General features: G+C 49.0%; 1 protein-coding gene across 2 annotated transcripts in view; it reads left to right on the top strand.

The window, feature by feature from the left end:
- LOC144153647 (DCC-interacting protein 13-alpha-like) overlaps nt 1–22009 on the top strand; it is a gene marked incomplete at its 3' end in the record, with an annotated part of 74376 nt that overhangs the window by 29369 nt on the left and 22998 nt on the right. For both annotated transcript variants that reach the window (XM_077685302.1, XM_077685301.1), the window contains 4 exon segments: nt 1159–1243; nt 8378–8475; nt 10747–10903; nt 21384–21460. In XM_077685302.1, coding sequence (XP_077541428.1) covers nt 1159–1243; nt 8378–8475; nt 10747–10903; nt 21384–21460 — 417 coding nt within the window.

The following is a 22009-nucleotide window of genomic DNA, read 5'->3' as shown; positions in this document are numbered from 1 at the left end:
ACTTTGTACCGAGCTTGAGCGGGTTATAAAACGTGATAGAAAACTTGTTTAAGTGCTTTGCATTACCAAATGAACGGACGAGGTCGTGACAGTCCCAGATTTCTTTTTTTTTACAACACAATGTTTTTTCAGTTTTCAGTTTTTCAGAGGTGAATGTACAACGGGCATGTAGACTGAATGACTATGTGAATAAAAAGTTCAAAAGTAAACCTGAAAAACCAAGACTGTCACGACCTGAACTGTTCATCAAGGAGTGTAATGCAAAAAATGGAACCAAAGTAGACCTAGAGGTCAGGAAGAAATCAGTGGAATAAGCGACGCAAGTGGCAAAAAAAACTTTTGAGGAAAACGGCTTCTGAAGTTGCAACATAGATTTAATTGATCAAAATTCACCAGGGTTGTAGCCTTTTGTGTCCTTTTGAACATGGGGTTTCTGGAATGCCTTGCCTTTTTTCCAGCCTTTTTCTTTCCACAAAACATCATTTTCAGCTCCTCTGTGAAGAGTACTTAGCCCTGTTTGCAGACCTAATGGAGCAGGAGATGGCTTTCAATGCAAAGTAGATTAGCTGGTTGCCTCTGTCGCACCGGACAACTTCCCTATGCAATGTTGTCACCATGGCAACAAGTGAAGCACTTTTTTCAACATAAGTTTGAAAACTGACTTTCGGCTTCTCTTATGTTTTATGACCTTGCCTGGAGCAGCAACTTAGCACTCATACGAGCAGGTGTTCAGTGTCAAAAGTTTACATACCACAAGGATACAGATTAGCTTTTTAAAGCTTGGTATTATATTCTACGTAACTTCAATGCATGCACATTTTTTTAGTATTCTTGACACTGAGGGCATCCAATATTCCTCGCAGCACAGCCAGTATACGCAAAACTATATACGTATGCATTGGTATTAATAATCTTCCTGAAAAGAACAGGTCTTTATTCCAAACTCTGATTTGTTTGCATGACTACTACAAGTACTTGGGAAACGTTGCGCAAAAAAGGCGATATTGCTCGCGCGCATCGCAGCACACATTTATCGCGACATATCTTACTTTGATTATCCCTAATATGGCTGATCAAATCGCTTTTAAGGTACAATGTTTGCTGCTCGTGCTAAGACAGGTGCTAACATGGCCATCCTGCGTGTGCATGTGTGTGCAGGAGGATAGCAGGCATGGTAAGCCGGTGGGACCGGGCCTACTTCTACACTCTCGGATGCCACCTGATGCACATCCCTCGAGGAGAGGTGAGCTGCTGCTGCTACACACACGCTCTGTATGAAGGGCCTAGTCTCCCACTGATAGAGTCAAACAGGCCTGCTGCTTAGGCACAGTCAGGGGGAGGGCGCAGAAGCACCACTATGAACCGGCCTAGTTAGGACTGAATCATTCTGAATGTTTTGTCTAGACAAACAGGGGCTGGAAAAGTGCACAAAGATGAGTGCTTCTAACATCTGATTCCACTTTTTTGAAAGCCGCATACTTAGATACTCCACAGATCTGCACAAGACATCACAGGACTGTCGAGAGTAAACAGTTGAATTCGACGAATTTACAGGTGTGGCAAATGTAGCGACATCTCTTTATCTAACATAGCTGTGGATGGGTGACTCTGGCGATGTTCTTTGCGCCGGGAAATGGGAAACTCTTCTGTGATTTTCGTTGAGAGCAATGTGTGAAAAATTTCAGTGCAAAATTTGACCTACAGTTGAACACCACTACAACGAACTCCGCTTCAACTAAAGTTGCGCTCCAACGAAATATTTCTGATTTCCCGTCAGCTAGCTGAAGAAGTCAATGTAACAAAGTCCTCGCCACAATGAACCATTTGTCTGGTTTTCTTTCACTGTGAAGAAATTTTCGCTCAGTGGGGCTGGGTTTCAACATTTATTTGACAATAAAATAAGCATAATGCCAGCCATCTGTAGCTTTTATATACATTCAGGGTGTCTAGTTTTACTTGCTCCGTGCGCCCACACTGCCACCAACAAACAAAAACAAACTCGTAGATGTACACCATTGTTTGATTGTTTGCTGTTGATAATGATGTGGCTTGCTGTGCGAGGCACATCACTGGCTCGCTGAGCCTTAGCTACTGCCAATCCGTATCCAGTTGAAATCATGCGAATGTGACTGGCTGCCGCTGCGCCGTCATGAATGCATTGTGAGCGGCTGTCAAGGCAGTTTTCCTTCAAAGTCGAAAGCAGAAATAATGTTTTCAAGTTTAGTCTTGAACCCGCCTCATCCTATCTTAATCAAAGTGCACGCAAATTGCTTGCCAAGGTCAGATGCCGCTGTGCCCAGTCAGAGGTTAAGATAATAAGGTGGCTCCTGCCGCAAGCAAGGGCAGGCTTTTGATGGCCTAGCGGCTATCTGCAAGTACCGTATTTACTCGCGTAATCCTCGCACTCGCGTAATCCTCGCACCCCTAATGTGAGCCACCAAAACTTGGATTTTTTGGTTCCTCGCATAATCCTCGCACCCCCAACTTTGCAGAGGCGAAAGTTGCCTGCTCGCAAAACCCGCATGGTGCACGCGCTCTCCAACGCGCGCCCTCCCCCGCCGCCTCTCCGTTCGGCGGAGAGTGCTGTGTATCCAAGGCCATCCAGGCGCCCTAACACGCTGCTCACACTGTCCTTGAGCCGGTTTCGCATGCGCGCAACTAGACGGCGGTCGCGCAGCCCGCTGTCGTGTCGTGTCGTCGTCGTGGTCCCGTCACTCGCGTTAACGGTGGATAGCTCGCTGCCATTTTGAGAACTTTTTGATCTTTTTGTTTTGTGCTTGGTGCCGCTTTCAAATTGAAAGCAATAGAGTACTGGATCGAGCACGGCAACCGCGCCGCAGGCAGGCACTTCGGCGTCACCAACTTCAATGTGCGTTACTGCAGGGGTAGGGCACGCACATGACAACTACGAGATAGGGCGCGCGCCAGAAAGCAAAGGCGGCAATTTCATGATCGCTGATCGACGAGAGACTGTTTACGTTGTAAATAATAAAATAAAAAGAAATAGCTGCTGTTGGCAACACTGAGCTTACATATACAAAAAACGACCGCTACATTTAGCGGGATCGGCAGGAGGCAGATTGGCAACACTGTGCACCGGATTTTTTTTTTTGTCCGCATAATTCTCGCACCCTTAACTTAGCATTGACTTTTCCGAAAAAAAAGTGCGAGGATTATGCGAGTAAATACGGTAATCAGCTCGGGAGATGCGCCTGCCTGTTGTACAGCAATGCCGTATTTACTCGCGTAATGAACCCACTTTTTTTCCAGAAAATTTGGCATGAATATGGGTGCAGGGTGCATTATGCGGGAAAAAGTTGCAACAGATTTTTTTAAGTTGAAATTTCGTACAATAAATTTGCTAAGAGAAGTGCGGTCAGAGCCTTACCGTTTTAGTAAAACCACGTAGGTATTTATGTAATCAAATTTCTTTTTTATTCCCGACATGCTAGTGGCCCCCTACTCGCCATGGAGCTGTTCTCCTAACTGAAGTTGCTGCGGCTTCACATTTGTTGTCGGCCCACAGCGCACTGTCTTTTGTGCCATCAAGGCACTCTAAAATTTTTTTTCTGACACTGGGAAACTTCCCTTCTTTGGGCCCACGAAACACAAGGCGATCCCTGTTTACCACCAAAAATCCTTGTTTTTGCCTGTAGCGTACATGCACTAGGCCAACACTGAAGTGCCGCCGAGCTGCGCGGTTTCCATGTGCATCAACGCATGCTTCACCACCTTCAGTTTAAAACCGGCTGAGTAGCTCATGTGCTGGCCCATCGTACGGTGCCCATCAGGAGCTGAAAAAAAAAGGGCGGAACACAGCTCAACAACAAAAACATGGAGCGTAATGGCGAAGTCGCGGAACAGCAAGAGCAGAGGAGTGCAGAGTACATTTAGTGCTTTGTTCGCACGCAGACGGAACCAGCCAGAACAGCAAAGAGCACGGAAGGAGTGCAGAGTACATTTCGTGCTCTGTTCGCACGCCGCAACCTTTTTATGGCACAAGGCTTGTTTTGTGTTCGGCAGGTGGCGCTCCGCATGCGTGCAATTTTTAAATTGTAAGCCACGGCATTCGCGCTCACGTCTCCGGCGACTGTTGAGATTTCTTTTTTGTTGGAATGCGTTTTTAGAATCTCTGCGCACACTGAAGGGTATTATCAAGTTACTGCGATCGTCTACTGCATCAGCAACCATGCTAAGATAAAAACATATTCCTGCTGCATTTTTTGTTTGTTCAACGTGACAAAAAAGTAACTTCTGAAGAAGAAAAATGGGGGGAGGGTTCATTAAGCGAGTAAATACGGTATATTTCTCTCTCCCCCCTCCCGTAATATGCTCTTTACGTGCGGGTAAAAAACAGATAATCGTTGGTATGTCAATGATGCGAAGAATATACGAGGCTATTTTTCTTGCCCTTCTGCGGTGTGTTAGGGCAGAATTTGCCTCAACGAATTTCCGCTTCAATGAAATTTTTTGCGCGCCCCGTCAATTTTGTTGTAGCGAGATTCGACTGTATTCTGGTGGAAAGAATATTTCAAAAAACACCTCCCAGTGAACATTTCTGGCTACCCCACTGGCATGAAAGTTGGCTCAGTTTCAGCTGTTGATCCTGGCAGTGGCTGTTGCCATGGCTTTGTCAAGTTCACACCTTTTCATAAAGTGCTTTAATTTAAAGGGCCACGAAGGCAAAACGCGAATTGGTGCAGTTTTACTGAACCAGCCCTTGGTAACTCACTTAGCTTTATTCGAGCCATGCGAGATATTTTCTTAACCAAAAAAGATGCAAGAAATGTTGCAAAGCTTTAAAATTTCATGATGCAGGGTTGTAATATGGGTCAGCAGTTAAAAACATTTTTTGTGGTAACTGCACATTATCTTGCAAGTGATACTACAGTCAAACAGAACTAGAGGCCCCACCACTACAATCGCCCAGACAATGTTCCTTGGCGATTGGCTTTGGTCACCGGCTACAAATCCTACAAACAAGATTCCGCGACTTTACAGAGAAATCGCCGTGAAGTGGCTGGGGACTTGCCACTGCTTCTTCTGCCTTCCTTAGCATCACCATTACATATCTGAAGTTGATTGATTGATTGTTGGGGTTTAACGCGCCAACGCAACGCAGGCGATGAGGCGCGCCGTAGTGGAGGGTAGAGCACTGCACGGGCCCGGGCCGGCCCGAAAGCCCGGGCCCGACCCGGCCCGCGGGCCGGGCCGGGCCGCCCGAAGTGGATTATCGGCGGGCCCGGGCCGGGCCCGGGCTCAGTGCCTCGGGCCCGGGCTGGGCTCGGGCTCAGTGCCGCGGGCCCGGGCCGGGCTCGGGCTCGACGCCACGGGCCCGGGCCGGGCTCGGGCTTGAATTCATAGGCCCGGCCGTTAATAGTTCCGACGTGAAGTGTAGAAAGAGCATAAAATTGAATATTCTGAGTATAATTTTACGCGCTTCTTGGTGTTAGTTGTACACATTGTTTTGAAAACGTGTTTTGCTAGGGCTGATACAGTCAAACCCGTTTATAGCGAACTGCAATATGCACCGCGATTAGTTCGATATATCTAATAGTTCGATATAGCCGAACTCGCCTATAACGAGCCTATTGTTACGAGTTCGCAATCCGTGGGAGGCCCCCCCCCTTACCAACTCCGTCGTCCGCGTATGCAGAAACCAACACAGTACAGTAGCCATTCCCATTGCAAAATAATCCATTTATTGCAAGTAATAAGCTACTTTCCGCCTTAACTGCTATGTTGCAAAAAAAAAGCGGTGATTTTTGTTTTCACTTTCGTCTTGGCGGCTTCAACTAGCATAGGATTCTCTACACGAAACATTGTTTGCACCAGTTCGAGTCCGCGTCCTCAAAAATCTAAGAAGCATCGGCGGAGCACATCGACTGCCTTAAACGCTTCATTATAAGCGTCGGACGGATTTCACTGGCGACATCATCGCGAAGGCTGGCGAGCTCTTCCCACAGTTCACCGATGCTGCTGTCTTGGTCCGGACTCGCTGACTGGGCGGGTTCCGTCGCGAGTCCCGTGCGTCGGAAACAGTTACGGAAAGTATTGGGCGTCACGTCGCTCCGTGCGAGGCGCAATGTCTCAGTCCCGGCTCTTGCTCCGTGGTCGCGGCCAATCAGCATCTCAATCGGCGCTCCGAGATCATGCATTTCGGCGGCCATTCTAGGCGCCCAGAGTTCGATATATCGGATGTGAACTTCGTTATAGGGAATATGTTTCCCATGTATTTCCGTAACTGAATTATTTTTGTTCGATATATAGCATAATTCGCTCTATCCGGGTTCGTTATAACCGGGTTTGACTGTAGTCACTATACTGTAACTTTAATGACATTTCATGTGCTGCATCAAGATTTTATATTTTGGTGTATAACATATCAAAGATACGGTTACAAGGAATGTCCTAGAGGGGAAGGAATTAATTAAGCCACCCTAAAGCTGTGCACCTATGTCTATGTACGTGTGTTTTAGATGCCGAACCAATCTTAATGCGGCTGCCGTGGCTGGAAATCAAACTCGCGTGCTTGAGAAGCACCACCGCTTAACAACCACTCCAGGGAAAATATTTCAACGCACGCACATACGCGTGGATTCAAATGGAGAGCAAGAAATTTGATTAATACCAACTTTTGACCGAAACAACCACATGAAGTTGCCAAGAGTCTGGCCATCAAAGGTGATGGTGTCTCTCGTGTAAGAATACGAGCTATTATTACGCCCATGTGGCGTGAACTGCAGACGGTGTGAGCTAAACTACGTGTACTTTTCAACCCTTTTTTTGCGTTACAATTCAGGGCGTGCTTGTACAGACTAGATGCTCCGTCTGATTTCCCGCTACGAAGATACTCGACCAAATATAATAAACTAATTATCTTCAACGTCTAAAACCAGGCCTGGTCACATACATGCGGGCCCTCTGAAGGTTAAAAAAAAGATCGTGCCCGGGCTGGGCGTGGGCTTGAGACGACGGGCCCGGGCCGGGCCTGGGCTTGAGACGACGGGCCCGGGCCGGGCCTGGGCTTGAGATGATGGGCCCGGGCCGGGCCCGGGCTAGGCTCACTGGGCCCGGGCTTGGTGTTACGGGCCCGGGTCGGGCTCGGGCTTCACAAAGCGGGCTCGGGCCAAGCTCGGGCCTTAAAATCAGGCCCGTGCAGTGCTCTAGTGGAGGGCTCCGGATTAATTTTGACCACCTGGGGATCTTCATCGTGCGCCGAAATCTCGTACACACGGGCGTTTTTGCTTTTCGCCTCCATCAGAAAAGCGGCCGCCGCGGCCGGGAATCGAACCCGCAACCTCGTGCTTAGTAGCGCAACGCCTTAGCCACTGAGCCACCGCGGCGGGTACATATCTGAAGTTTGCGACAAAATTGGTGCCAGTGTTATCGTGACAAAGCAGTCGTTTTGATGAACCAAAAATTGTATTTTGTCTTCATGGCTTCTTTACAGGGACCCTGCAGCACTTGCCATCGACTACTCGAGATGTATTCTGGGGTAAATTCTATTGTCCCAGCGATCTCCTCCCAAAAGAATTATTGAAATCCGTTCACTAGCACCGAAACTACGCGCAATGAGAAATTGTGCATAATCATCCCCTCTCAACTCGGCCACGAACAATGCGACGAAGGCTGCTTGCTCTCTCTCGGAAAGGGGGGCGGCTCGTGGCATTCTCTTTGGCGGCCTTCGATATATCACAGGCTGGGGAGTTTTCTCCTTTTCTCCACAACGTGGGTGTCTATTTCCGGTCTGGCACCACAAAAAAGGGAGGCATGGCTGCCTGCTCGCAAGCGCGCTCTCATGCTGGTAGGGCATTTTTGAAGCAATAAACGTTTGTTGTCGAGTGGTCTCGTTAAAAGGGGAGTATTGAATTTGTCACTCGAACTCCACACGCGCTCAAAACACAAAAGAAAAGCCAAAACTGCGCATACACGTTCGGGTATAGAAGAGGTTGGTACACAGTGTCGATGACAGAGGATCGTCACACGAAATGCGAGAAATAAGCCTCGAAGTTGACCAGCGACAGCCAATAGGAGAGCCATGGCCGCAATGACGTCGTTAAGGCCATGCCAGCGGTGCATAATGAGGAAAATTGAAGAGACCGCAATTAGTTATTTTGCTTTTGTGCGTCTTTCATAGCAACTTGCGCGCTCACCACTTCTTGTGCATGTGTAATATTTGGCTCGGGTATTCCTGACAGTGTAATCTAAACGTTGCACAGGTTTACTTGCACTGCTCAGAGTGTTGCAGGGTCCCTTTAATAAGGCTTATGAGGTTTTTCTTTTTTTGTCCTCTTACGTTAATGTGTGGATATTGATGCTTGTGGGTGCCTGCGCTTGTTTTTTCAAATGCATTATCCACTGTTCCCCCTTCCAGAGTGTGGGCAGTGCCGTGTTGGAAATCGACCAGGGCACCGTCGCTCATGCCCTGGATGAAGACCGCCGCAACGTCTTCCAGATCAGCAGTGGCAAGAAGTGAGGAGCGAACGTGTCCTTGTTATATTGTTAGTTCTCCAAGCATTGCTGGCTGGCCGATTGCGGATTTCTATTCTGGGTTTGCAACTACTGTGTATGCATTTTTGTCTCTGATAAGTTGTATGTGGCTTTAATGCACGTACGAATTGCACAGCAGGGCCGGAGATTGTGTGTAAGCATTCTTGGTTGAGGCTTCTGTGTCACATGAGGCTGTCGAAGAATCTTGTGGCACCAGGGTGGTAGGGCACGTGGCTCCAGCTCCAGTCTTAAGCCACAAGACACAAGTCACAAAATCTAAGGTTTGATGAAATCTCATCTGGTCAGTAAAAGATTCATAGTTCAGAACTTGTGGTCACCGACAAGGCCTCCACACGGAAGCCGAAACATCTTTCTTACACTTTTAATAAACCCTAGGTCGGTGACCAGAAGTTTTTAACTATGAAGACAAGTCATGTGCGGTCAGTTGGAACTTGGCAGTTGAGCCTGCAGGCTCGCAATAGTCTATGTCACTGGCATCACGGTTGTCACTAGGTGTCCTCGGCAGTCCTTAATCTTGAATCGCAATCAAGGTTTATTTGTGCTTCCTGGCCACACTGGTTTGTCGCTTGCTGGCACTGGAGCTGAGAGTATGAAATTATTACATCTTGATATCATGATTTCAGGGAATGAGAAGTAAACAAATTCCCACAATTAAGAACATTTTGTTTGTTTTAGGTGCGCCAGTAATGTATTTGTTTATGTTGACTGGGAACGCTGTGTGCGTGAGACTGCTATGAATGGCATTCGAGAGCCCCAAATGTCTTTCTGGGTGCTCATTTGGCTCGAATGTCATTTGAGCTGAATGGCTCTTCAAAACCCAGTGGAGCAGCACAACTTGGCATTTCAGTCAAATGACATTTGGTTCAAATGACATTCGGATGCTAGCGTAGCAGGGGTATTAATTTATCCGACAGTGAAATCAGCTACCAGCTGCTCTACTGCAGGTTGCACAAAAGAAAAAAAGAAAAAAAAATGCCACCAGTGCTCACTTGGCTTTGCTGTGCCAACAACCTGTTCTACGCCTACAATTTTGCCAGACATAGTAGCTTTCTCGCCAAAATAAACAAGGAAAAAGCATATCGGGTGCCGACACCGTGAAAGTCTACCATTAACGTTCAGTCAAACAATTTTCGCCCAAAATTTAGCCCGTTGTAGCCTGTTGTTTAGTCTGCTATAGCCAGGTCCGTTATTAGCGGAATGGGTTCCACTTAAAATGCATGGGGACCTAACAAACGGACAGCAATGGTCAGTCGCAACCGAAAGTCCATTGTTGCCGGATCTGCTGTAACGAACGTAGATTGTACTTTGTGCAAATCAAAAAATGTACCTCTGCAATGAAGTGCACTTTAAGTGCGGGTTTGCCGAGTTTCAGTCCCTGCGTAAGGGAGAAGCCATTTCTGCCAGGTTTTTCCAACACACAGGGTTAGTCGGTGCTACAAAACTTTGCTGTGTCGTAAGACTTATAATTGTTACTGCTGTGGCCACTGCATCCGCAGTATCCACGCTATCTGCAATACTGGAGCTTCAAAAGCTTAATAAAAAAGAAAGCTATAAGTAGTTGGTGTTTGAGGTCATCAGGCACTGTGCTGCCAGTCGGTGCTTTGGAGTAAGTGAATGCACGACCCGCAGTTCGAAAACATTGGAGCACAGGGCTGTTTATGTGCAATGGCACACGAGTAATTGTTAAAGGGATATAGGAGGAAGCGTTGCACACTTTTCCCTGACAGCTATTGTACGGCAACAGCCAAGACAAGGGCGTTTGCGAACCAAAAGGGCCTTCCATGCACTGTTGTCACGGCAAACAAGCCACATCTGCCCGACATTACACGTTGAGTGTTCTTTGCAGTGTGCACTGATTTCACCGACACTTCCCCAAAGATGTGAACAGTTGCTTGTGTCATTTCGTTTCCGTCCGCATAGCAGGGAGAAGTACGAACGCTTTCTCTGAGTCTCCCTCACCTGCACCGAAACTTTTTCCTCCCCATTTTTGTGTGTGTGAATTTTACATCGTAACCTTTTCGGGGCTGTTGCTTACGTGGGCCTCCACGGCAGTTGCAACGGAGTGCTTACTCAGACTTGAGGCACGAGCAGCCCTCTTTCTTCTCTCCCGTCCGTTGTCCACTGTTATTGTCCGCCGTTGTCCGATGTTGTCCACTTGTGTTTTTCAGGGCAGCGCGGTTGTGTCCTGCGTAATAAACCCTTGCCCTTTTCCTCTTTCCCTTGATTGCCCAGAGCGGTGGTGCTGCAGGCGCTGAGCGAACAGGAGCGGGACGAGTGGATCACCACGGTGATGAACCTGGCCGCCGAGTCCCAGCAACCGCAGGGCGCGGCCACCCGGTCCCACTCCTTGCCCAAGGAGGCTCCACCGCCCGACACGGCGGCAGCCAAGGTAGGAACACCCTTCTCTTCTTCCACCCTCTTCCCTGTGGGACAGCGGCGAGAGAGAGAGAGAGAGAGAGAGAGAGAGAGAGAGAGAGAGAGAGAGAGAGAGAGAGAGAGAGAGAGAGAGAGAGAGAGAGAGAGAGAGGGAGGGAGGGAGGGAGGGAGGGAGGGAGGGAGGGAGGGAGGGAGGGAGGGAGGGAGGGGGGGGGGTGCAAGTTGATATCAACAGTCGATGCACCTTGAAGGGAACAGCTGTGGGAGATCCCAGCTCTGGGCGTGTGTGAATAACTATTTTTGTTTGCAAAGTTGATACGCAGAAAACAACAATACAGTCTACGCCCGTTACAACAGACCCTCTGAATCCGGAAAAAAACGTCCGCTGTAGCCGAAGTATGCAGTATCTGACGGGAAGGGGGGGGTATGAGCCCTAAAGTGGGTACTTTGACGATATTGCATATGCATAGTACATACACCTTGTTCTTTCTACACGCCTGCAGCACCTCTGCACAGCGTTCCCGCGAGGGAAAAGAATCGCGTAAACACCGTTTCCAAAGCTTAGCACCGGCACTTGGAAAAGGCCTCGCGCATGCGGTCAAGCGTGTAAAGGCGCACGATGAGCTGAGCAAATAAAGCAAGAATATAACTAGGCGCAGTTATTAACCAGCTATAAAACATCAGGCGTGGCCATCAGCATTAGCTAGGCTCTTTTAAATGCCCTCATGACGAGGCAGGTTTTCCCGAAACTGTTTGTCAACAAATCGGATCGCTGCCTGACATTCCCTCAAGGCAGCTTACATTTTTAGCGATTTTAGTCTGGTCATGGAAACAGCTGTAATGAAAATAATCTGATGACGGACAGCTGTAAAATTGAAAGTTATACCAGTTGGACGGCGCACTTTTACTGGCAGATTGCACACAATGGATGGCGAACAACCCCCCTACTTGAAGCATTTCTTTCCTTTTTCCCCGAACGGAATGGGAACGATGCATGCGTGGGAATAATAAAACCCGAAATTCACTTAACCAGAGTTTTTATTACATAAAAAGACTGACGAGGGCAGACTCGCCTCCGAGTGCACCACTTCGAATATTCGATAGCCCTGTTTTCAATCTCACCGAAGTCGCGTTTATCGGCAGCGGCCTTGTTCTTGACGGTAGAGCGGATCGTCTGCTTAGACAGGCCTGTACTTCTGGCGATGTCGGCAGTTTTTCACCCATGTTCAACAGCGTTAATTGCGCTTAATTTATCCAACAGCGAAATCAGCTACCCTGCCGCTCATGCCGCTGGTCGCACAAAAGAAAGCCACTGGCGCTGGCTTGGCTTGGCTGCGCCAACGACCGGCTGCCAGCAATGTTGCCAGACATAACAGTTTTCTTGCCAAAATAAACAAAAAAAAGCACATTGGGTGCCGGCCCCGCAGAAGTTCGCTATAAACATTCAGTCGAAACAATTTTCGCCTAATATTTAGTCTGTTGTAGCCGATAGTCCGCTCTAGCTGGGTCCGTTATGAGTGGAGTGGACTCCATTTAAAATGCATGGGGGCCAGACAAACCAACAGAAATGGTCTGTTGTAAGCGAAAGTCCGTTGTTGCCGGATCTGCTGTAACGAGCGTAGACTGTACATAGAAAACAACGAAACCAGTGATCGGGAAGAAAGAATGCTTGAAAGGTAGGGTACCATTTGGCTTGTTCGCACATGCTTCGCGTATAGGGACCGTGAAACAGGACTGCTGCGCCATCTTGTAGGATTTCTCCAAACTAAGCAGTGGGCAGTCAAGCAGACAGCGTTAATAATGTAGTTGCACCAAGACGGTGACTTCATCGTGTACGCAAGAAGTGTTGCGTTGCAAACTGTGCGAATACTCACTCAAACTCTCCTCTAAAAGGGCTAGACGAAGAAGAGGAGGACAGCTGTCCCGTTCTCATGAGCTCTACAGAAAACTGGAATATTTGTGAAATGTTCCTTAGTATCACTTGAAAGTGTTACCATCGTGCGCTAGAAGTTATCTGGATCGCGCCAATATCCTACTTTAGGCCGTAAGTCAAATTTTCGCCATTTTACCGTCATCTGAAGCTTCGAGGCGGTAGCACACCGCTACGCCTAACACCGCCGGCGGGGCTCAGTGTCGCCTATGGATGTGACGTCGTTGCATGTGGTAGCCCCAGAGGCTTCGTCGTTCGTCGTTCCAAGCCAAATACCATTGCCTTGCGACGTAGATGACATGGACCAGCAGCCGTCAGAAGCATTTTCCTGCACTAAAGAAGACAACGAAAACAATACTGCACCATGGATAGAAGTCACCCGACGTGCTCAACGCAAGAAGCAGAATTCCACCACTGCAGATGCAGGTACAGCCCCACTCAAGCCGGCGATAAAACCGACCAGGAACTCCAGCGAAGTTTCAAGGAAGCCAAGGCCACCTCCAGTTCCGGAGAACGACTGCAAGATGGTGATTCGCCCACGCAATGGCCTAGCACTGAGTAAAGTCAGCCCTTACACGCTTGCCAGCTGCATTCTGCACGAAGCAAAGCTCACGTGGCGAGAAGCGGATCTCAAGATCAGAACTAATGAGGCTCAAAACATACAGGTCGTTAGCACCCCATACATCGCGGCGGCGAAAGCACTAAGCAAAATTCAACAGCTGAAGATTGAAGACACAATTTTTCCAGTAAACACCTACGGAATCTCACCCGACAATTCCTGTAAGGGAGTTATTCACAACATCTTTCTTGACGGCACACCAGAGCAAATAATGGCGGTTCTCTCTGCCTCTGGTTGTGAGCCTCTCACATGCAGAAGACTTGGCGCGACGGGCACAATGCTGATCACATTTGCTGGAAAGAAAATCCCCGTTTTCGTGTACATCGGAGGAGTTGAGACCAGGTGCTACCTATACAAGCGGACCCACGCCTTCTGCCACTTGTGTCACTCAACAGGTCACAGAGCCAATGTTTGCCCCAAGCCGAACGCTTTCACGGACGCCCACTGCAAGTGCTGTGGCCTGCTGAGACAAAAGGACATTCCGTACCACTGCCAGCCCAAGTGTGCACTCTGCGCCGGGAACACGTCACGGCTAGCAAGGAGTGCCCGAAACGCTTTCTTCCACCAGTCAGTCTGAGGAAAAAGCAACACGAGGTCACCAAGGGTCGCCGTACAAGCCGGGAGTCAAGATCCCGCTCCATATCCTGAGGTCCCTCCAGGGAGAGAAACAAGACCTGATCCAGGTCCGGGTCCCGAAGGAGAACACCTTCTGTTAAGTGAAGATCTGCTGAAGACGCCACGGCAGTGCAGGTGAGCTGGGCTCAGATGCTCTCTCCACGTGCTCAGACCCCTCCTCCCCCTCCCCCCAATCCCCCCAACCGTGACGAGCTGGCGGAGCTAAAACGACTAAACGCTCAGCTTCTTGCCGAGATTAAACAACAACGGGAGGAAAATCGACAACTCCATAATGAGCTCCTTGCACTCAAGGCAGAAATCAGGCAAGGGATAAACCCTACACCAGAAAAACGCCGAAAACCTGACCCCACCACACCAGAGCCTGCACAAATACCCCCTTACAGTTCAAATTCCCAACCCCCCCGTACGACAAAATTCCCGCTGGCGCAAGAGAAATCCCAAATCGCCGAAACCGTAAAGGAAATGATGCTGATGTTAAAACAAATCACGCAACGGTTAGATAAATTAGGGCAGGGGCAGGCAGTCACTGCTCGTCACTCTCACCGAGAGCTCAAGCCTTACAGCAGGCCATCAGCCCTGACAGACAACGCCGCCACCTCTCAAGATGGCCCTTTCCAAGAATAGGCGCACTTCTCAGCAGGAATCAAAGCTTACCATATGGCAATGGAACTGTAGGGGCTACAAGAACAAATCAAGCTCACTAGCTCAGTACATTGCCACCACTGAGGATTCACCCGATATCATTACACTTCAGGAAACAAACTCCCCTGCGAAACTTTCGGGCTTTGTCACCTATGAAGATGGACCCACGAGCTCTCTCTCCACGCTAATAAGCAAACGACTCACAGCCATACAGCACCCACTCCAGCAATCCGAGAAGATAGGAATACTCACTGAAATCGTACCGAGTAAGTTTAAAGTGGCAGAGAGCTTATACGTATTATTATTTATTGTCGCCCCAGAGGCCAAGAGAGTAACCTTTCTCATGTAATCAAACAAGCAAAGCGCATTGCATCCTCTCATCCACTTGTTATCATGGGAGATTTTAACGCTGCACACCCCTTATGGGGCTACAGCTACACCAACAAAAGAGGGACCACCTTGCACTCCCTCCTCCAAGAAGAAAACTTGATTTTGCTATCTGACCTGCATGCTCCCACGCGTTTGGGCAATAGTGGGGCTCTTCGATTTACAGTCTCGGACTCACCGCGGACTCCCCGAGAAGCAGTCCGGCGTTCGATTTTCCCATGTATCCCTATGGCTTCGGGAAATCCTCGAACTACCCGCGGACTATCCGCGGTGAGTCCGAGACTGTAAATCGAAGAGCCCCAGTGTCTCTAAAGACACGTCCCCAGATCTCACGATTACCACTGGGAAGGTCAAGGCTATGTGGTCTCACGCAGGGGAAACCCTGGGAAGCGACCACTTCGTCCTTGCCACCACAATACATGGAAATATATACGCTGCCCCGCTAGTTGCAGCCAAGTTAACGGACTGACCGAAATTTCGCAAACAAAGGGAGCAAGCCAGACTTGACAGTGCAGCCACCCAGCCCCTCACACTAAAGAAATGGTCCACCCAAATTCGCGAAGACATGAATCGCGTTACAAACAATATTCAGCTTACCACGACGGCCCCCTGTGTAGATCCACAGCTTCTCCACCTATGGGCAGCAAGAAGGAGCCTAATCAAATGGTGGAAACGCCAGCGCCTCAATCGTCGCCTGAAAAAAAAGGATAGCTCTGCTGACGGAGGAAGCAGCCCGCTATGCGGCTCACCTATGTAAAGAAAGTTGGTTGTCCCTTTGTGACAGTCTACAGGGAACACTAACTACATAAAAACCTGGAGACTGCTACGATATCTAATCGACTCTTCCAAAAGCAAGACAGAATCGAACCACATCATGCGAAAGGTGATTCACACCCACCCAGGGGATTCCGCTCACCTCATGAAGTCTCTCCTGGATAAATACCTCCCGGTCTATCCCAAAACACCACTACCTCCATATACAGGGCAGCCCAATGTTAAACTGGATGAGGACATTTACATCCACGAAGTCAAAGCAGCCCTTCAGATCATCAGGCGCAACACGGCTCCAGGAGGGGACGGCATAACAAATAAGCTGCTGGCTAACTTAGATAACGAGTCTATTATTGAGCTCACGGGCCATCTCAACACGGTGTGGAGGTCAGGTCGACTCCCTGAAGAATGGAAGATGGCAGAAGTGCGCCTTATTCCAAAGCCTGGAAGACCACCGAGCACAGAAAATCTACGCCCCATCTCCCTAACCTTGTGTTTGGGGAAGCTATTGGAACACATCATCCACAAAAGGCTACAGAACTATCTCGAACAGCACAACATGTTTCCTCATACCATGCGTGGATTTCGCAGTCACCTCTGTACCCAGGACATACTTCTTCAACTCAAGGAAGAGGTCGGGACCACCCAAAAGCCATACTAGCCCTAGATTTAAAGGGACCCTGCAACACTTGCCATCGACTACTAGTAATGTATTTTGGGATAAAGTCTATTGTCCCAGAAATCTCCTCCCACAAGAATTATGAAAATCCGTTCACAATTAACAAAACTAAGCGCGATGAGAAATCGCGCATAATCGTTCCCTCTCAACTCGACCACGGACAACGCGACGAGAGCTGCGCGCCCTCTCCCGGAAAGGGGGGCGGCTCGCAGCGTTCTCTTCGGCGGCCTTCGTTATATCACATGCCGGGTAGTTTTCTCCTTTTCTCCGCAACGCGGAGGGGCCTATTTCCGGTCTGGTGCCACAAAAAAGCAGGCATGGGTGCCTGCTCGCAAGTCCGCGCTCGGGCTGGTAGGGCGTTTTTGAAGCAATAAACGTTTGTAGTCGAGTGGTCCCGTTGAAAGGGAAGTATAGAGCTCATCACTCAAGCTCCGCGCGCACTCAAAACACAAAAGAAACGGCAAAACTGTGCCTACAGGTTCAGGCATAGAAGAGGTTCGTACACAGCGATGACGACGACGGAAATGGGAGAATCTAGCCGCAAAGTTGTCCAGTGACAGCCGATCGGGCAGCCATGGCCTATGTGACGTCCCTTAGGCCATGCCAGGGGTTGCATAATGAGGACAACTGAAGAGAGAGCGGTTGGTTTTTTCGAGTCTTTCACATCGATTTGCGCGCTCACCGCTTCACGTGCACGTGTAATATTTGACTCAGGTATTCCTGGCAGTGTAATCTAAACGTCGCGCAGGTTTACTTGCACTGCTCAAAGAGTGTTGCAGGGTCCCTTTAAAAGGGGCATTCGATAATGTCAGCCACACAGCCATACTCAAACAGCTAAACGGCCTATACTGCGGGCAACGTACCTACACCTACGTTCGAGACTTCCTCAAAGGCCGAAAAGCTATTCTCAAGGTGGGTGACCTGAAATCAGACCCCGTTTTCCTCGGCAACAAGGGCATAGCCCTGATTGGTCTTCCTCCGCTCCTGGCTGCCGTACCAGGCATACGCCATGGATTATATGCGGACGATATTAACATATGGACCATTCATGGATCAGTAGGGGACATGGAGAACAATCTACCCCAGGCGGTTGACATAGTCATTGAATATGCACGGCAGTGTGGCCTAGAATGCTCGCCGCAGAAATCGGAGCTGCTGATCGTCTCAGGAAAGAAGAAACTCTCTCTTGGGTCGCCAACCATCTCCCTGCACACGGACGGCCATGTAATCGTTCCGACTCCACAGGTCCGAATTTTCCAAGCGGATCGCTCGAACACCCAACTGCTCAATAGACTTAAGAACACCACAGAGCAAGTATCGCACATGATCCGCAGGATTAGTACCAAGACGAGGGGTATGCGAGAGGAGGATGTACTCAGGCGGGTTCAAGCCTTCATCGTGTCTAGGGTCACTTACTCCCTCCCCTACGCCATACTCTCCAATACCAAAAAGGACAAGGTGGAAGCCCTGATACGCAAGGCGTACAAACTAGCATTAGGACTACCTGTTACCACCTCAACGCAGAAACTTTTGCAGTTGGGAGTCCACAATACCTTGGATGAATTATTGGAAGCCCAGAATTTGAGCCAACTCTTACGCCTGAGCTCTACCCCTACCGGCAGAGCCATTCTGTCTCAACTACACCTGCGCTCTCCTCTGCAACACCTGCAGGCGGATGCGACTCAGCTTCCCGATGAGGTTCGCAAGTTCATTGATGCGGCCCCACTACCACGCAACATGCATCCGACACATCATGAGGCTCGTAGGGAAGCCAGAGTGAAAGCTATTCTTAATCAATACGGCCGAAACTCTGCCACAGTCTATACAGACGCCGCTTCATATCCCGGGCAAAGAGCTATGACCGCTGTGGTTTCTACTACCGAAAACCTCGTTACATGCGTATCAATCCCCACCATCCACTCTCTGCAGGCGGAGGAAGCGGCCATCTCCCTAGCGATTGCACAAACTTCGGCAGAAATAATAATCACAGACGGCAACAAGCCTGCAGACCCTTCTCCAGCGGTTGCATATCACGACCTGCCCGAAAAATTCGTCTCTAGCATCCTCCTCGACATCCCGTACGGATTATTTGGGCTCCAGCCCACTACGCCGTGTCTGGCAACGAAGCTGCCCATCAGCGTGCCCGAGAGTTGACCCACCAGGCAAGCCAGGAGTTCGGCGAGCGGCGGCAGGTATCCCCGCTCTTGTCGTTCCACGAAGTCACTCAGCATTACCGTCTGGAACGAATGCTATATCCTCCTGCGCACAAACGCCTCACCAAAGAACAAGAGCGCCACCTCCGAGGCATTCAGACAAACACATTTCCCCACCCCACTAGAGCCCACATTCTGGCCCCCACCCTGTACTCCTCGCAATGCCGCTTCTGCGAGGCTCCGGGCACCCTCTACCATATCATGTGGGGCTGTGATAAGAACACCCACCTACCCCCCCTGCCTTTCCCCTCCCCTGAGCACTGGGAGAGAGCACTGTCCAGCTGGGACCCTGACGACCAGCTTTGGCTGGCGCAGTGAAGCCAAGAAGCCGGACAGACTCAAGGGGTCCTGAAATGAGCACTCTTCCCCAGGGCTGACAGCTTCAGATACACGTTTATTCCTCCTCCTCCTCTCCTCAAAAAATGCAGTCTTTTCGATTTTTAGCTTGTTCATCTCTTCTAAATCAGTTTTTTGACACGTTCCAATAGAACCAAATGTTGCCGGCGAAGAGGATAAGTGCCCATTTTATTGGTGATAAACACTGAACAGAACCAAGGTTTCTGTCATACCGACATACAACATTTCCAGTGACCTAACGTAAAATGCCTGGGATAGCAGGAGAGAGGGACTCCGGTTATAAACTTCCAGTCTGTTTGAACAAATGAATGAATGAATTGGTTGCTAGGAGAATTGGAAGGAAGGTCCACCTGAAGGCGTAATTTGTCACACCTAGGGGTGGGCATCGGAACGCCTGCTGGTGGTGGTGGGGGGAGGGGGGGTGATGATGATGGACTGGTTGAGCGGAGAGAGAAAGGAGAGATAGAGGGGGGCATATTTTCAGTTATACGTCATAGAAAAATATGCTGCTGTATTTCTTATTTATCAAATAACCACTTTTGTGTCTTAGAACCTTATTAGCCATTCCAGGCCGGGGAGATAAGCTTTCAAGATTTTGTAGCCCACGCCGCAAAGCAGCGAATCAGGAAAGCCAGCCCTCCGCAGAGCAGCCTTGACGCTTAAACAAGCCGTCTGCAAAGGGCTGGCTTTCCTGATTCGCTGCTTTGCGGCGTGGGCTACAAAATCTTGAAAGGACTGAGAAAACCACCCCAGAAACAGGGACCTCCATCCAGAGAAGGTAGCCGTGATCCCTTACATCCACGGGGTGAGCCACAGACTTAAGAAAATAGTAGGGCAGTCGGGTGTTGATCTCGTGTTTTCTGCTCCTGAAAAATTAAGTAGCCTTTGCCGCAAGGTAAACAGTGAGAGACCAGCGACGAAAAAATGCGCGAAGAAACATACGAAGCCCTATGTCCAATGCCAGGGGGAGGTTATCTACGAGATACCACTGTCTTGCAAGCAGTCGTACGTAGGACAAACGGGGCGATGCCTCAACGATCGTCTTCGGGAGTACACGTGCGACATAAGAAATGCCACTGGTAGCACACTCACTACTCACGTTGCCAAATGCCCAGGCTGTTCGCCTCTGTTTGAGAAAAGCCACGCGCTGGCGCGATCCTGCGACCCGATGCGACGTGAGATTAGAGAAGCCTGGGAAATGCATACCCGGAAACATGATTGCGTAAGCGCTTCATCTGTTGCTCTCATGGGGAAAGAAATTCACTTTCTTGGTGATAATGTAGATAAGGCGTGCTAGTGGCTACGATTATGTTGGTAATCAAGATTACTATACTTTTTGAAACTGATTGTTTTTTTGTGTTTTTTTTTTTTTGTTTTTTTGTATTCTTCAGTTGTTATTTCTTTCTTCACGTGTCACTTTCTTTCCGTATTTATTGCCCGTTCAGTGACAATAAACTCAGTTGTTAGTCAGCGCCCTGTCTGTGTGCCCTTTCTGTAGTTCTGTTTCTAGCGCTGTTTTATAAGTAAGAATGAAGCAGCCTGCGTTAACGCCTTCTTTTTTCCCAGTTTTTAATGTCAGGCGGGCTGTTGCTTCAAGCAGTTGCACTAGCATCTTCATGTAGACAGAGCTAAAGCGTTGAACACCTGAATTGAAACAGCGTGAGGCTCCTTGTTTACTGAGTTTACTTAGATGGATGGATGATAGATGGATGCAGTCTTTTTTTTACATTGAAGTTCTGTGCGTCGCCACATTGTTTAGACACCCAGATAAAGTGCCTGCTCTTGAGAAGTTTCGTGTGCTTTCCCTCATTTGCAGCAATAAAAAATCCAGAGCTGTCAGTATGGTGAAGCTCAGATCACTGGATATATTGTTTGCCTTTGCAAACACCTTTCTACGTGTTAAGGGTTGTATGCTCCCTATAGTGAAAATATTTGTGGCTCTGAAGACGTATATCACAAGCGGGTCTACCTGGTATTGATTTTTTTCTTGAGACATTGAACGTTGGCGTGCATATCAATAAAGTAACTGCCCATCACATGTGAAAGCAGCCATGATGAGTCGTTACTTGGCAGTGAAGAAGGTGGTGAGGTCAAACTTGCAAAGGTGGCGCATGAAACAAACCGTAGCGAGCCTCTCAACTTTCGGGGAAGCGAGAGTGGGAGAAAATAGTACGCGGTGCTGACGTCAAACCGATGTAAGGACCAGTGGAAACTGGACCTTCATTGATGGCCCATTTGAAACTCTGTTGTCCACTGCAGACCGAGCGAACCCCGTCACTGCCCAATGCGGCTGTGCCCGGTGATGTGCCCACTGCCGCTGCCCAAAGCCAAGAACGGTGAGTGCTGGTTTGAGCATGCGTTGAGAAAAAAGTTGTGGGTCAGGGCTGGTTCTGAATAGGTTTCAGTGTTGCTTCCAGTCTTCACCCCCCCTCTTTTCTCACCGTCCCTCCTTTCCACCTCTCGTTTGTTTGGAGGTGAAATTAATGCCCCAGCCCAGGAAAATGGTTTTACATGGTACCGACAGACCCAGATACCGTGCGAAGGGCCCAAGAATGCTAATGGTGTCAATGTAATGGACATCTCATGAATCATACGAGATTATGAGTGCAGCCCACTCTTCAGATCACTGCCAAGTGCCTCGTTTCATGCGCATTTGATCCTCAGTGCTCACGGAAGGGCACTATTTGTGTTACCGTGCCACCCTTGACAGTAGTGCATCCTTGACAGTAGTGCCATCCTTGACAGTAATGTGCAACGTGTGCAACTCGCTATGGAAGGCTGCGATTGTGTGCAGTAAGATGGAAGTGCATTCAGTGATGTGCATTCAGCTAAGGCCCTTCCTTCACAATACCTTAGAGAAAAAGGGCCGTAAAAGACCTGTTACC

Source organism: Haemaphysalis longicornis, unplaced genomic scaffold, assembly GCF_048455015.1.
Source record: "Haemaphysalis longicornis isolate Haplotype H1 unplaced genomic scaffold, Haemaphysalis longicornis Haplotype H1 scaffold_9, whole genome shotgun sequence".
Classification (NCBI taxonomy): domain Eukaryota; kingdom Metazoa; phylum Arthropoda; class Arachnida; order Ixodida; family Ixodidae; genus Haemaphysalis; species Haemaphysalis longicornis.
The sequence above is the reverse complement of the archived record's forward strand: the minus strand, read 5'-3'. Positions and strand labels throughout refer to the sequence as shown.